General features: G+C 44.8%; 2 protein-coding genes across 2 annotated transcripts; one reads left to right on the plus strand and one right to left on the minus strand.

The window, feature by feature from the left end:
* Positions 1-1,943: 1,943 nt before the first annotated feature.
* Positions 1,944-4,677, minus strand: LOC139062192 (piggyBac transposable element-derived protein 4-like). Its single transcript, XM_070542807.1, has 2 exons — positions 3,048-4,677; positions 1,944-2,961 (listed from the first exon to the last, which is right to left on the minus strand). Exon 1 carries the CDS (start codon positions 4,326-4,328, stop codon positions 3,504-3,506), a length of 825 nt encoding a protein of 274 aa, XP_070398908.1. The 5' UTR covers positions 4,329-4,677; the 3' UTR covers positions 1,944-2,961; positions 3,048-3,503.
* Positions 4,678-10,856: 6,179 nt separating this feature from the next.
* LOC129152201 (uncharacterized) lies at positions 10,857-12,244 on the plus strand. Its single transcript, XM_054750656.2, has 4 exons — positions 10,857-11,101; positions 11,183-11,507; positions 11,589-11,834; positions 12,114-12,244. Exons 1-4 carry the CDS (start codon positions 10,857-10,859, stop codon positions 12,117-12,119), a joined length of 822 nt encoding a protein of 273 aa, XP_054606631.2. The 3' UTR covers positions 12,120-12,244.
* Positions 12,245-12,610: the final 366 nt, after the last annotated feature.

Consider the following 12,610-nt stretch of genomic DNA (forward strand, 5'->3'; position numbering starts at 1 on the left):
ATATTGTGGAATTTGCAGTATTTCTTGAGCCTTTCATGGATGTTTTTCATTCATTTTTCCAGCAACCTGTGAGAGAAGCTTTCCAGCTCTTAACCTAATGATTCCCAGCTCCCTTCCTGAGGGCCAGTATCCATGTTTTAGAGTTGCCCTAATCCAACACGCTTGATTCACCTGTGCAGCAGCTCATCAGGCTCTGCAGAAGCTTCTTAATCACCTGCTGATTAAAATCAGGTGTGTTGAAGCAGGGAAAACAAAACATGCTGGACATTAGCCCTCGGGTATGGAATTTGGGATCACTGTATTAAACCAACCAAAACACATTTGTGCTGTGATGACAAACCAAGCAAACTGGTAATGAGGATAGAAGGCCAAAGTCAGTTAACATAAATCCGTTTGTACAGGTTTTTTTCCAAGCAATCGCCAAAACAGGAAGATTAATCACCGGTAATTTTAGGGTGGATAAATGCACGTTTTTGTATTCATGTGTAACATCAGTTGTAGATAATGCATTTTTATTCAGCATTCTTTGCTTAGATGTTATGGTTTAGAATACGAGCCCAAAGGTTTTAAAATCACCCTTGGAGTTTTTATTAGTAAAGTTAAGTTTAGTAAAACAATTCAATCCTACAATCCTAGTTCAGGGTATCTGCAGGTTTACAGGAACCAAATTTAAGACTTTTTAAGACCTTTTTTAAGGCCACTTTGACCAAATTTAAGCGATTTTTAAAAATTAAATTTAAGCTACAATTTCCAGCTATTGCCTGGAACCGATGCTAACCACGTCGCAGACGTGGGAATAGCCATCCAGTTACCATTAAACTTGCGCTTCCCCATGGCACAAGCTCCCACTAGCTTAACCAGCTAATGTGCTCATCTAAAAACAGCCCCCTTTCACAACCAGCTGAATGTGTATGGTTCCGCTTACGCCAACATCATACAGAAAAAATGCTGAACTAGGAATTCGCAAAATTTTAATAGAAATAAAAGAATCTAGTTTATTGCGTCTTTGGTAATTTAAGACCTTTGGAAACTGTATTTAAGGATTATTTGTCATTTTTAAGGATTTTTAAGGTCTTAAATTTGGAAAAGCAAATTTAAGACTTTTTAAGACTTTTTAAGGACCCGCGGATACCCTGTAGTTGAAGCTGAGTGTGTATTTTAGAGATTGAACCAGAGCTGCTCAAACTGCTTCCGTTTACTACCAAATTAGGCAATACGAAATAGAAGCCAACTTCATCCAACATCGCTGCCTGGCCAATCAACTTTCTGAGAAGGTCTAATACACCTTTAAACATATTGATGCTACATTAACACAGTGAAGTTTATGTTAAAATACTTTAGACTGGCAAATTTAAGGCAAAGTGGACTTACCTGGTTCTGTCGTTACAATCTGAGCTCTTGTTCGCTGTTAAAACAGATAATAGTGAATATTTCAATAGCAAATAGTGAATATTTCAATAGCAGAGCAGCAAACGGTGATCTTATGACTAATTAAAAGACAGTGAAGGACAAACACTATGTAGCTAAACAAAGTCATGCTAAGTTATAACCACCTGCTTGTTCAGAATGACCGAACGCTGCTATGTCACAAGCACAGTTTGCTCTAAAACCTCCCTTAACAGACGCGACCAAAGCCGCACATGGTTGGATAACGCCCGTTTGCAAAGAAATTATCAGAGAAAAGTTGTAAATCTTGAATTTAAGTCACATTTTCGCCACCAAAACTTCTAGAAAAAAAAACACTGGCACATTTTGGCTAAGAAAATAATGACAAACGCTAAAAAGTGAAGCTTTACTCACGTTTCAACTCCACGTGCTCCAAGCGAGGACACAAAATGGCGTCTTCAAGATTCTTCTTTTTTTTCTCTCTTCTCTTTCTCCTTCATGGGTTTATGGCAGTTGGAGAGCAATGTTAATGTGCATTACCGCCATCTACTGGAGTAAAGTGTGAACAGGTGCTGTGAGAAATTCTGTTCTCCTGAAAAATGTTCCCCCGTCGGGGACATAATCAGGCTATCCTTGCGCCATTTGTGAATGACTTTTACGGGAAATTTACTTAACCCTTACCCAACGTTTAAATTTTCTAACGTTAAAGTCATTAGAGCACAAAAAATGCACTTAGAAAGCTTCCTTTAGAAATATTATATAATATTTCATAAGTCCCAATTTTTTTACATGAATTTCATCCTTGGCTTCAGCCCTAACAAAATATAATAAAATATGTGTGTGTTTCTCAGATTTAACCCCTTTATTGCCAGGTTTATTAGCAAAACCCGAAGTTTGAAAACTGTACAAAAAATGAAAAAATCAAATCATTTTTTGTGTGTTATGTCCAGATGACCTTTTTTGTGGGTAAGTTGTCACAGCCTTGGAGTGTCACAAATAGGCATAAAAATATTTTTAGCTCACTTTGTAGTTTTTGTGTAATGTCATATTTTCTAAAATACTCACGTTAAAGTCATTAGAGCACAAAAAATGCACTTACAAAGATAACCAGTTGAACACTTTATTAAAGCACACGAACAAAGAAAAAGTGTGTGCGTGTGTGTGTGTGTGTGTGTGTGTGTGTGTGTGTGTGTGTGTGTGTGTGAGTGTGAGTGTGAGTGTGAGAGAGAGAGAGAGAGAGAGAGAGAGAGAGAGAGAGAGAGAGAGAGAGAGAGAGAGAGAGAGAGAGAGAGAGGCGTGCATGCACGCTCCTCTTCCCTCTGCAAAGGTGGCATTTTTCTTTGTCTGCTCCTGGGCTGGTGCTGCACCTGCAACAAAGCTGCAGCGCTGCTGGACCGCAGCAAGCGAGTGCACCTCGTCTGGGCTGGTCTCACCATGGAGCTCCAGATGCTCCTCTTCTGCTGGTTCCAGGCCAGTTCCAGACAGCCACAGGACCAGGGCATTGTAGGCGCTCACATCTAACATGTTGCAGAAGAGCGACATGGGCCAACGTCTGGTCTTGCGGCGGCAGCTGAGCTGGAATAAAAATAAATGAATAAATAAATTACATATGCAATTAGGTTGGTGAATTATAATAAAACAAAATAAAATAAATAAATTACCTTGTCCAAGTTGTCAACTGCCCCTTTGCAGTGGTTGTAATCGATGATTACGGTCGGCTTCTGCTGCGGTCCCTCCTGGATCTGAACCTGATGGGGTTTGGTGCCAAGGAGCAGAACGTTCCGCCGGCGCTTTGGAGTAGCTCACCGCGGTGGCGGTGGAGGTGAAGCCGAACAGGGAGGACAGACCCGCTCTGCTTTTCATCTGGAGCAGCTGTGGGGGCAACTCTGGCTTGTTGCGCCTAACTGTTCCCACAAGACAGATTTTTTTAGCAGCTCCTCTCCAAGAACCAGCGAGGTGAAAAAATTGTCCGTGGTGACAGTGCGGCCGCTCAGTCCCTCAGTGAGTTCCAGCACCACCCTCTACCCTTGCCCCCTTTCTGCCGGGGCGTCTCGAGTCGTCTTGCCCAGATAGGGAATAATCCCCCAGGCATAAGAAGTGGCCACATCGCACACCACCTACAGCTTGATGCCATATTTTGCCGGTTTTGAGGGCATGTACTGCTTGAAGTAGCAGCGACCTCTGAATCCGACGAGCTGTTCATCAACGCAGACATCTTCACCGGGGTTGTAGGCGAGAGGGAGCCGGGCCGCCCAGAGGTCCCACACTTCCCGCAGGGGAGCGAGCTTGTCCTGCTGCACCAACCGGCGGGCTGCCCTGGTCAAGCGGTCATCAAAGCGCAATGTTGCAGTCAGCATGTGGAACCTTCCAAAACTCATCATGGCTCTGAATATCAGCCTCCCCGTTTCCTCCCCCCAGAGGCTGGCAGATGATTCCCCACGGGAACGGTGCACACCAGCGAGGATGAGCAACCCAAACAATGCCCGGAGTTCCACGCGGTCAACGTCTGTCCAATCGTCATATTTTCTTCTTCCCTCTATATTGGTGTATTTTATTATTATATCTAGGATTGTTGTAGTTAAAAAAAAATCGAAGCTGTCCCCAATAGTTTGGATGTAGCTGACAGCGAGGCGGGTGATCCCACAATGGCGGACGTCTGGAGCCCGAAAGGGGATCCTGGTGTCGGGTGTCGGGGACCAGGCGATCCCGCTCTTTGATTGCCACAAAGGATGGTCCCATCTCTCCTCTGCGGCAACCACCTCCTCATCTGAACCTTCTTCCATTTCTTCCCCTGAATCAGGCCCTGGGGTAAAGGCCTGATCTTCAGCCTCTTCATCCGAAGAACAGCTGTCATCCGTGGATGAGGATGAGGCTGACTCTCCCTCTTCCTCAAGCTGCTGAAACACCTCCAGGGCTTCATTCACGTTGAATCTTCTTCTCATTGTTGCGGTTCAAAGAAATGAATCCTGATCTGAGTCTCATATATGTACTTTTAGTCAATTGGTGCACCTGTGTAAGCTGCCCCTACTGAATGTAAACAAAATTCGATTCTGCAGGAATTTGTTTTGAAAAACAAATGTACGCCTTTGAAGTTTTTCAGCATTCATCTTAGCTTTCATCCATGCAAATGCTTTATACTTATTGAAATAACATTTTGCAAAAGTAAAATTGTGAATGAGTATCTGAAATTTGGCAGAAAATCCTTTGATTTTTGATATATAGCATGCCTTTGATGAATATTCATGAAGTCAACAGAGTGTGAGAACCTGTGCCCCCCCCCCTACACTCCCATTGCCCACACCTTCTCAACCACTCCAGATAATGATCACAGATCTGTCCTTTGAAGATCTGTAAAGTGCTTTGATACCTACATACACGCATGCCTGCACAATCACACACAAAGGAACACATGTCAAAATGCTATTTTGCAGAATAAGCTAATTTTGTACATTCAGTCAGGCTTATTTTTTGAAAGAACACTGAAAAAGCACAATTACCAAAAATTCAGAACACACACATGCAAACTATTGTATGGCATCTCTAAATAACACACAAACCATTTTTTTTGCAAAATATGTATTATAATGGGCAGTCAGAGGTAAACAAATACAGCTAAATCATTCAATTTAAATGCTGGGTCAGCCATTGCCCTGCTATATATGGAGAAAGTATGCCATGTAGTGAAAAACAGTAAAAACTGCTTCTTACATTTGTGATGAGACTGTAAACACGGGCACAATCATAATTTTTTTAAATCATGCCAATATTTATGCTAATTCAAAATATATGATTTACATGAAAGTCAATGGCACAAAAAATGCTTCAATGTGCTTAACTGTACAAAATGATTTCCACGTTTTAATAAAGTAGGTTGAATATTTTTTCAAACTTTTTTTTGTAATTCCTTCCAAAATACACATCCTCCATGAAAATTAGATAAATTGCATTAACACAGCCAAAGTTATTCACAAAAATACACGTGTCAGCACAAAAAAATGCTCTAATGTGAGGTAAGGCTTAATATAGTAATGTAACACTTGTGCCAGCTAATGCGCGTATGAAAGTGGAAAAGGGAACAGTAACCGTGATCATATGCACCGTCTTAATCCCCCTAAACGAGCTGTAATGCTTTTAATTGTTTTAAATTTTGAGATTACAAATAAAAAAGATAGTTACTTCTCACCTCTCAGATCTCGGAGCGGAGCAATGGCGGATCGCTCGGACAGGCTGTGACAATCCAGCTCTCTGATTCGTCGGCAAAAATGTCAGTCTCAAAAAATGGAACAAATACGGCCATTTGATTGGTCTTCCTTATGGCACAAATGGAACAATAACTGCCCCTCGCGAAACAGCGCTTGTTGCTCATTCTTCTCCTTGTTGTTTTTTTTAACTGTTTTGTCCGGGAGTCGATGTGCGTAGGTTCGATTCCCGCTCCGTAAGAATACAAAAGTGGAAATTTATGCGAAATCTGCATAATAACACTAATTATTATGTAAATAATTTTTCACAATTACCACTTTAAATTTAATTATAATTGTGATGGAGAACCACTGAGCTGTGAAATATATTTGTGATAATACACATGGAAAATTATAGAATATATATGAAAAAATGCATCTGTGTTGAAATATATTTGTGATGTTATAAAACATATGTAATAAATGTATCTGTGTCCAAGATCATAAAAACATTCAAAGATTTAAAGTGCTTTTCGTTTATATATATATATATATATATATATATATATATGAAATTTAAAAAAAAGTCTCAAAAAGTCTTTAAAAAGAAAAATCCAAAAAAGTGAAGCCAGTTTTTCTGTCTTGGTCCCTCAGCTCCTCGACACATCCAATCTCCCTGCACTATTATTCTACATCTCCTTCCTCCACTCCTCTACAGACTTTCCGCCAACAGATGCGCAGTAGGACACACCTGCAACGTGTGGCCAGTGTCCAGCCTCTTGGGCTGACCACATCTGCTGCAGGCGGACTGTCTTTGATGGTGGAGCCTGCACGCCAGCAGCAGCTGCAGCAGTAGCCTCCGCTATCCTCTATGAATGACGTCGACCTAGGCATAGACATTCTCTCAATTATCTTTGGGGCTCATGACTTCAAATAAAAGTGTTTACATTCTTGCAGTGAGCTTTTATTGTGAAGTTCCTCCCTTCACATGTCCACAGCAGGTTGTTGTTTAACACATTTAGATTGTTGGTATTCTTGTCGGATCATTTATTTACTGAAGAAAGGAGCTTGGTCCCTCAGCTCCTCGACGCATCCAATCTCCCATCCTTTTATGGTGTGGATAGGACATTTTTGCAGGAGTTTACAGGAAAACAGGAGCTTGGGTGAGGAAATTAATAAACCACTGAGGATGAAGGTTAGAAATAGTGTGACAGGACAAAAACCCCAACAACAAACCAGGTGTGGTTCACAGGTAAACAGCCAGCAAACGTGGAGCGAAAACCTCTTGTCACACATGTGAGGAGAAACTCTCTGCTGCTGAGAGGCGGTGGAGTGGATTTTATACAAGCCACATTTATTACACGTTAGAGAACATCACAAATATGTTTGAGTTCAGCAGTGTCACCGGTTCAATATTGGGTTTCTTCATCGACTCCACAGACTGCAGAGTCGTCTGAGTCTTTCTGCAGATGACAGGTCTCTGACTTGTTCTGGAAGTCTACAGAGTGAAAAGGAATGGTGTGAGTACTGTACAGGCATCAGATGTACAATTGTGGAATAATTTTCCCAATGAGCAGATCAGTATAATATACAACATTAAACAAAGAACATAAACAGGGAAATACCAGTTAAAAACATGCTTTTACACGCAGAATACAGAAAATAGAGAACTTTGTGCCAACTGGGGATGTGGTGAAAGATCATTTCACACTACTCTCCTCCTCGTTAGGCCAGAAGAAAATACTACTATATCTTAAACATCGCTCGTAAGACAACAGTTTTTTTTAACATGTTAAAAGTCTAATTGTTTTTTAAGTAACAATTGTACGTCTCAGTGAGTTCAGTAGCGGAGGAACGCAAGCTCGGAGTGAAAAAGGATCTATTTCAGAGTTGAAACAATCCAGCTCTCTCTGATTAGATGCTGAAAGCACGTGCTTCTCAAAACTAGAACAACCCAGTTATTTGATTGGTCAAATGTTGGAACTGAGCAGCGGGACACGCCCCTAACTGCTTCATACCAGTTGGTTTTTAAAAAAATGAGGAACGCTTCACGAATTTGCATGTCATCCTTGCGCCTAGGAGGGGCAGTTCCTCTTGCTGCATTTGTTCCATTTGTGCCATGAGGTTGACCAATCAAATGGCCGGATTTGTTCCATTTCTTGAGACTGACGTTTTTGCCGGTGTTGTGCCATAAATCGACTCACTGCCAAAAAATGATTAGCTTAGTTTTTTCCAGTTCGGAAGTTGTTTTAAGTGTTGCTATTTGTCTTAAACGTTCACAATGAGGATATATTAATACTTTTTGCAACATTTGCGATTGAAAGATGGTTTGTGGTAAGAACTGGCTTTCATTATGTTACAGCTTTGATACTAAAAAATAAATAAACAATGTAAAATGGCGCCCTGTATGAATGTATAAATGTAAATAAACAATTCTCCAGCGATTTTATTTTTTTCCTCTTCCTTTCTTTAGTGGCTAATCATTTTTTGGCAGCGAGTCGATTTATGGCACAACACCGGCCGCAACAGAGAGCTGGAAATTCCGAGCGTCCGCCATTGCTCCACATTGCGTCCGCCATTGCTCCACATTGCTGCACATTGCTCCACATTGCTCTGCTCCGAGATCTGAGAGGTGAGAAGTAGCTATCTTTTATACTTTTTATTTATAATAAAAAAAAACTTACAAAAATTAAAAGCATTACAGCTCGTTTAGGGGGATTAAGACGGTTCAGGACTTTGTTTTTACCGTAATGCCGTGAAATGCTAACATTATTTTAGCTAGCATGCTGCTGCATTACCCTACTGTTAACCAATATATGCTTGTATTTATAGAATTTTTTAAATGAACACCATCCTGATTGCATTAAAAACCATGTGTAAGTGTTTATTCAACCATGTTGTTGATCATCACGATCGTGCATGTTTGTGCTCTGATTAGCTTTATCTTCACTTATAGAAAATCCAGCCAATAGCTGGGTTTGCTAATTAGCTTTTGGCTACCTAGAAAATGTGTTTGTTTGTTTCTTATGTTGTTTATTTCACATAAGACAGGACAGCACGTCATGTAAACTAATGAGAACATTAATGAAAAATAAGATAATCTGTTAGTGATCAGCAGTTGCTCAGGTTTAGTATGAACTGTAAACCTAGTTTTCCTGCAGCTTCTCATCCAGTCTTTTGCTCCTTTATTTAGATGGAACATCCAACTTTTATAAAGGCCAACAATGGGACCCTGATCCTCAGGGCCTCAGATGAGGCAAAGGCCGTGGGACCCCAGAGGCAGGGGTACAGGGCCAAGCAGCCAGAGGAGGTGGAGGCGGAGGCCAGGGCCCACGTCGCCAGCGAGGGTGGTGATGTCAACAACGCCACCCTCGTGCTGAGCCGGTGGAAGGTCCAGTTTGGGACCTACCAGGGCAAGACTTTCCACTGGCTCCTGCAGAACGACGTGGGCTACGCCGTGATGGTGGTGGCTTCTCACCAGAAGGAGCGAGAGAGGACAGGCTCTCAGTCCCCTCTGATGGCCAACAAGGTGGGATCTCTCAGCTCCCCTCCTCTGTGCATAACAGAGTTTGATCATTCTAACCTTCACTTTGTGAACACACAGGACGCCTTCACCCGTTACTCCTTGGCGTACCCGGAATTTGCTGAGGCGGTGCGGTTCCGGCAGGCGTTTGAGGAGGCGCGGGTGAAATCCCTCCAGCCTGGTCAGGAGGGACAGGCCCTTGTTGGCTTTGGGGACTTTAAGTTTGAGAGCCAGCAGAGCCTGTATGACTCCAAGGACCCCAAAACGATCCGGTGGTTACTTTTATTAATAATGATGATGATGACATTATTTATAATAACAGTAATAATCCACTTAGTTTGTAAGTTCCTTTCTAGACAGCCATGGTCTCCCACCAATAGAGTCAAAACACAACAACAACTTACAAGTTAGTCTGAATGAACTTCTGTGTCTCACCTGTACAGGTTTGTCAACTACCTAAGGAGGATGACGCCAGCTCCAGGCTCGCAGATGGAGAACGCCGTCCGCTACGTGAGGAAGAGGGACAGACAGAGGGAGGGCGCTACCGCTGCTGCCGCCACCACCTCTACCCCAGTGGCTGCCTCCTCCTCCAGCTGCAGCAGAGTGTCTGTCTCTCCTTCCTACCAGAGGCCGAAGGCTGCATCTCAGTATGTTTTCTGTCTATTTGATCTCTGATGGTTTACAACATTTTAAAATAACATTCTGTTAAACAAACACTGTCACCTTTCAGATTTGCAGCCTTTGTGTCTGGGCGGCGTTCTGTCTGCGGTGGAAATGCAGGCAAAACTGAAAAAGATGGTGGCCCCTAAGCCTGCATTTCCACGTAAGTCTGTTTAATGATCTCGTTTGTATTCTTGTACTCAAGGTCAGCACATTGAGTGTTTCACACTCACGCTTTCTGGGGCAGAAGCCTGATGTTTGATGATTTGATTTCCAGCCTCCTTCAGACCAGCTCGTCCACCCACAGCATCTGGGGAGCCCAGTGATGAAGAGCTGATCCTGGTGGTAGTTGACCAAGGGCAACGTAAGTGACAGAAATGTGCTCATTTCATATTTTGTTGGTAACAGTCAGACACCTGGTGCTCATTAATCGTCAGATCCTCGTCTCTCTAACTGCTTCCTGCTTTGGCTTGTGGTGTCTGTGCAGCTCACAGTTCAACTGAATTGTTACTAGTCACTAACTCGTGGCCCTTGTGCTTCAGCCTCTGGAGTACAGGCACCTCTCCTGCTCCCTCCTCCTCCTCCTTCTCCGCCGCCTTCTGTGGCTGCAAAAAAACCATCTGCGGGACGGGAGGAACCGACAGATGAGGAACTCCTGGAGGCCACGCAGGAATCTCCAGCGCTCCCTGCTGCAGTCCTCCCTCCCCCACCTCCTGCTGCCAGCTCTAAGGTGAGGCATCAGACATTAATTCAATTCAAAGAAACTTCATTAATCCCAGAGGGAAATTAGTTTCAGTACACAATTCTGAGAGCAGACATATATGGGCATAGACACATGACAAGAATTGGTGACTTCAACCCGAGTCGCCTTTCTCACTCTGCTGCTTTGTTTTCCCTCTCTCTATTTGCTGCCTGAGTCCTGGCAGGCAGCTCTGAGTGCAGAACAGCAGGACTGGATCGGCCGGGTGCTGTTCACCAGGGACCGTGCTGGGAGGCCGCGTCTCATCACGGAGCTCAGTCCCTGGTGGTACCCTCCCCAGCCCCGGGCGGTCTACACTCAGCCTCCCGCCTCTCCCGACCCCTTCTTTGCATGTCGGCTCTTCCTGTGGATGCCTCACAGGATGTGGCACCTGCAGCTGACATGCCCCCAGCCTTTGTGCAGCGGCATCCTGATAAAGGCTGGGCTCTACAGGACCATCCGGAGGGTCCTGGACATCGACGGCTGGTATCTCATGGCCACTGAGTACCTGGAGTGCCGTCGATGTAAGAAGAAGGTCGGAGGGTGGTCACAGGGCATCGTAAGGCAGCTGCCCCCCACCTACAGCTGCCAGTTTCCAGCTGTACTCGCGTACAAGTATGAGAGAAGTGAAACTGTGTGCTCGTTCGGGTGTGTCCAGCAGAGTTTAATGTGGTAATGTTTGTTTTGTTCACGCAGGCTGTCCTGTGACCAGAGGGTGGTTGCTATGCTGAGATCTCGCACTCTGGGCAACAGTGCCACTCAGCTGTGCAACACCCTGCGGGAGCAGCATTCCGACGCCTGGATGCGGAGAGCGATTCAGTACCTCGGCGTCTGCGAGCAGTTCCTGGCCTTGGGTACCGCGAGGGGGCAGATCGCACCACCTCCCCAGATGCCCCTTGTGCCCTCACCCGTCTGGCTGCTGACCGTTTACGGTTACGACGTGCTGACGCGGCTGGACGAGTACAAGGCCAGGATCACGTCCACCTTCGGATCCATCCTAAAGATGGATTCCACAAAGGAGGTCGGTCACCGCGTTGTGTTTACTTGCTGCTTGTGAACAACAGTTCTGCTGGTCTTTACGCAGGAAGTTCTCTGTGTGCAGGTGACGAAGAAGCTCGCAGGTGCCGCCTCTGGCACGGCCGCCTGGGCTACCAACGTAGGTAACGAGCACGGCCAGGTCCTCATGAGCGTCCTCACTTTCTGCGAGGGCTCCGAGGGTCTGTCCAAGATGGCGGCCGGGCTGATGAGGCGGTACCGATTAGCCGAGGTACCTGCCCCCCAGCTCATCTACGTGGACCGCGACTGCTGCAAACAGGACGGCGTGTCCAAGACGGCTGCCTTATTTCCGGTATAAACTTGCATCGTTGCTGACTGACTTATTTAGTTGTTTATTTAATTTTTCATAGCAGTGATTCGTTACTTATTTGTAAAATACTTTAATGGATCACCAGGTCGCCTGAATTTCTACACAATGTCTTTCTGAAAAATTTAAAACAATCAGACATCCAAATAAATTTCTGTAAAAGACAATTTATAGAGCAGTGAATGTTTTTGGGGTTCTGATCTTGACTGTGGTGCAGGTAAAACATGGTGTGCAACACTCCAATGACTAACCTCTCTGTCGCAGGAGTGAGAACAGCTCATAGTTAGGCTGGACATCTGGCATTTGATGCGCCGCTTCGCATCAGGTGTCACCACAGAAAGCCACGAGCTGTATTCCACCTTCATGAGGCAGCTGTCTTACTGATTCTTCGAGGTGGACGCCGAAGATGCTTGCCGTCTCGTGGGAGCCGAGCGGTCCAAGCTGGAGGGGACGCACAGGATGGTCAGCCTGACAGACGCTGATGTGATCCGGCGGATCAGCATCAGCAAGGAGGAATGGAGGCTCCACTGCCGCAGGAGGTTGCGTGGAGCCAAGGAGTCCATGCTCCTCATCCAAAACCTCCTTGACACCTTCAGAGGGCCCGCAGGACACAACACTTTGAACATCCCGTTGCTAGACGCTCTCCGTATCCAGGACATCTGGGACACGCAGAGGCGCCACCTCGGCTGCATCAGGGACCCCCCTGGCGTGCAGCTGTACACCCAGACGGGCAGTCTGCAAAAAGGAGGGGTCAGACTGCC

The sequence above is a fragment of the Nothobranchius furzeri genome, chromosome 12 (genome assembly GCF_043380555.1).
Source record: "Nothobranchius furzeri strain GRZ-AD chromosome 12, NfurGRZ-RIMD1, whole genome shotgun sequence".
NCBI lineage: Eukaryota > Metazoa > Chordata > Actinopteri > Cyprinodontiformes > Nothobranchiidae > Nothobranchius > Nothobranchius furzeri.

Coding starts and splice junctions, on each gene's coding strand:
- LOC139062192 (XM_070542807.1), bottom strand. CDS start 4,328: ATGAGAAGAAGATTCAACGTGAATGAAGCCCTGGAGGTGTTTCAGCAG.
- LOC129152201 (XM_054750656.2), top strand. CDS start 10,857: ATGCCTCACAGGATGTGGCACCTGCAGCTGACATGCCCCCAGCCTTTG. Junction 11,102..11,182: donor CCAGCTGTACTCGCGTACAA/GTATGAGAGAAG, acceptor TTGTTCACGCAG/GCTGTCCTGTGACCAGAGGG. Junction 11,508..11,588: donor AGATGGATTCCACAAAGGAG/GTCGGTCACCGC, acceptor CTCTGTGTGCAG/GTGACGAAGAAGCTCGCAGG.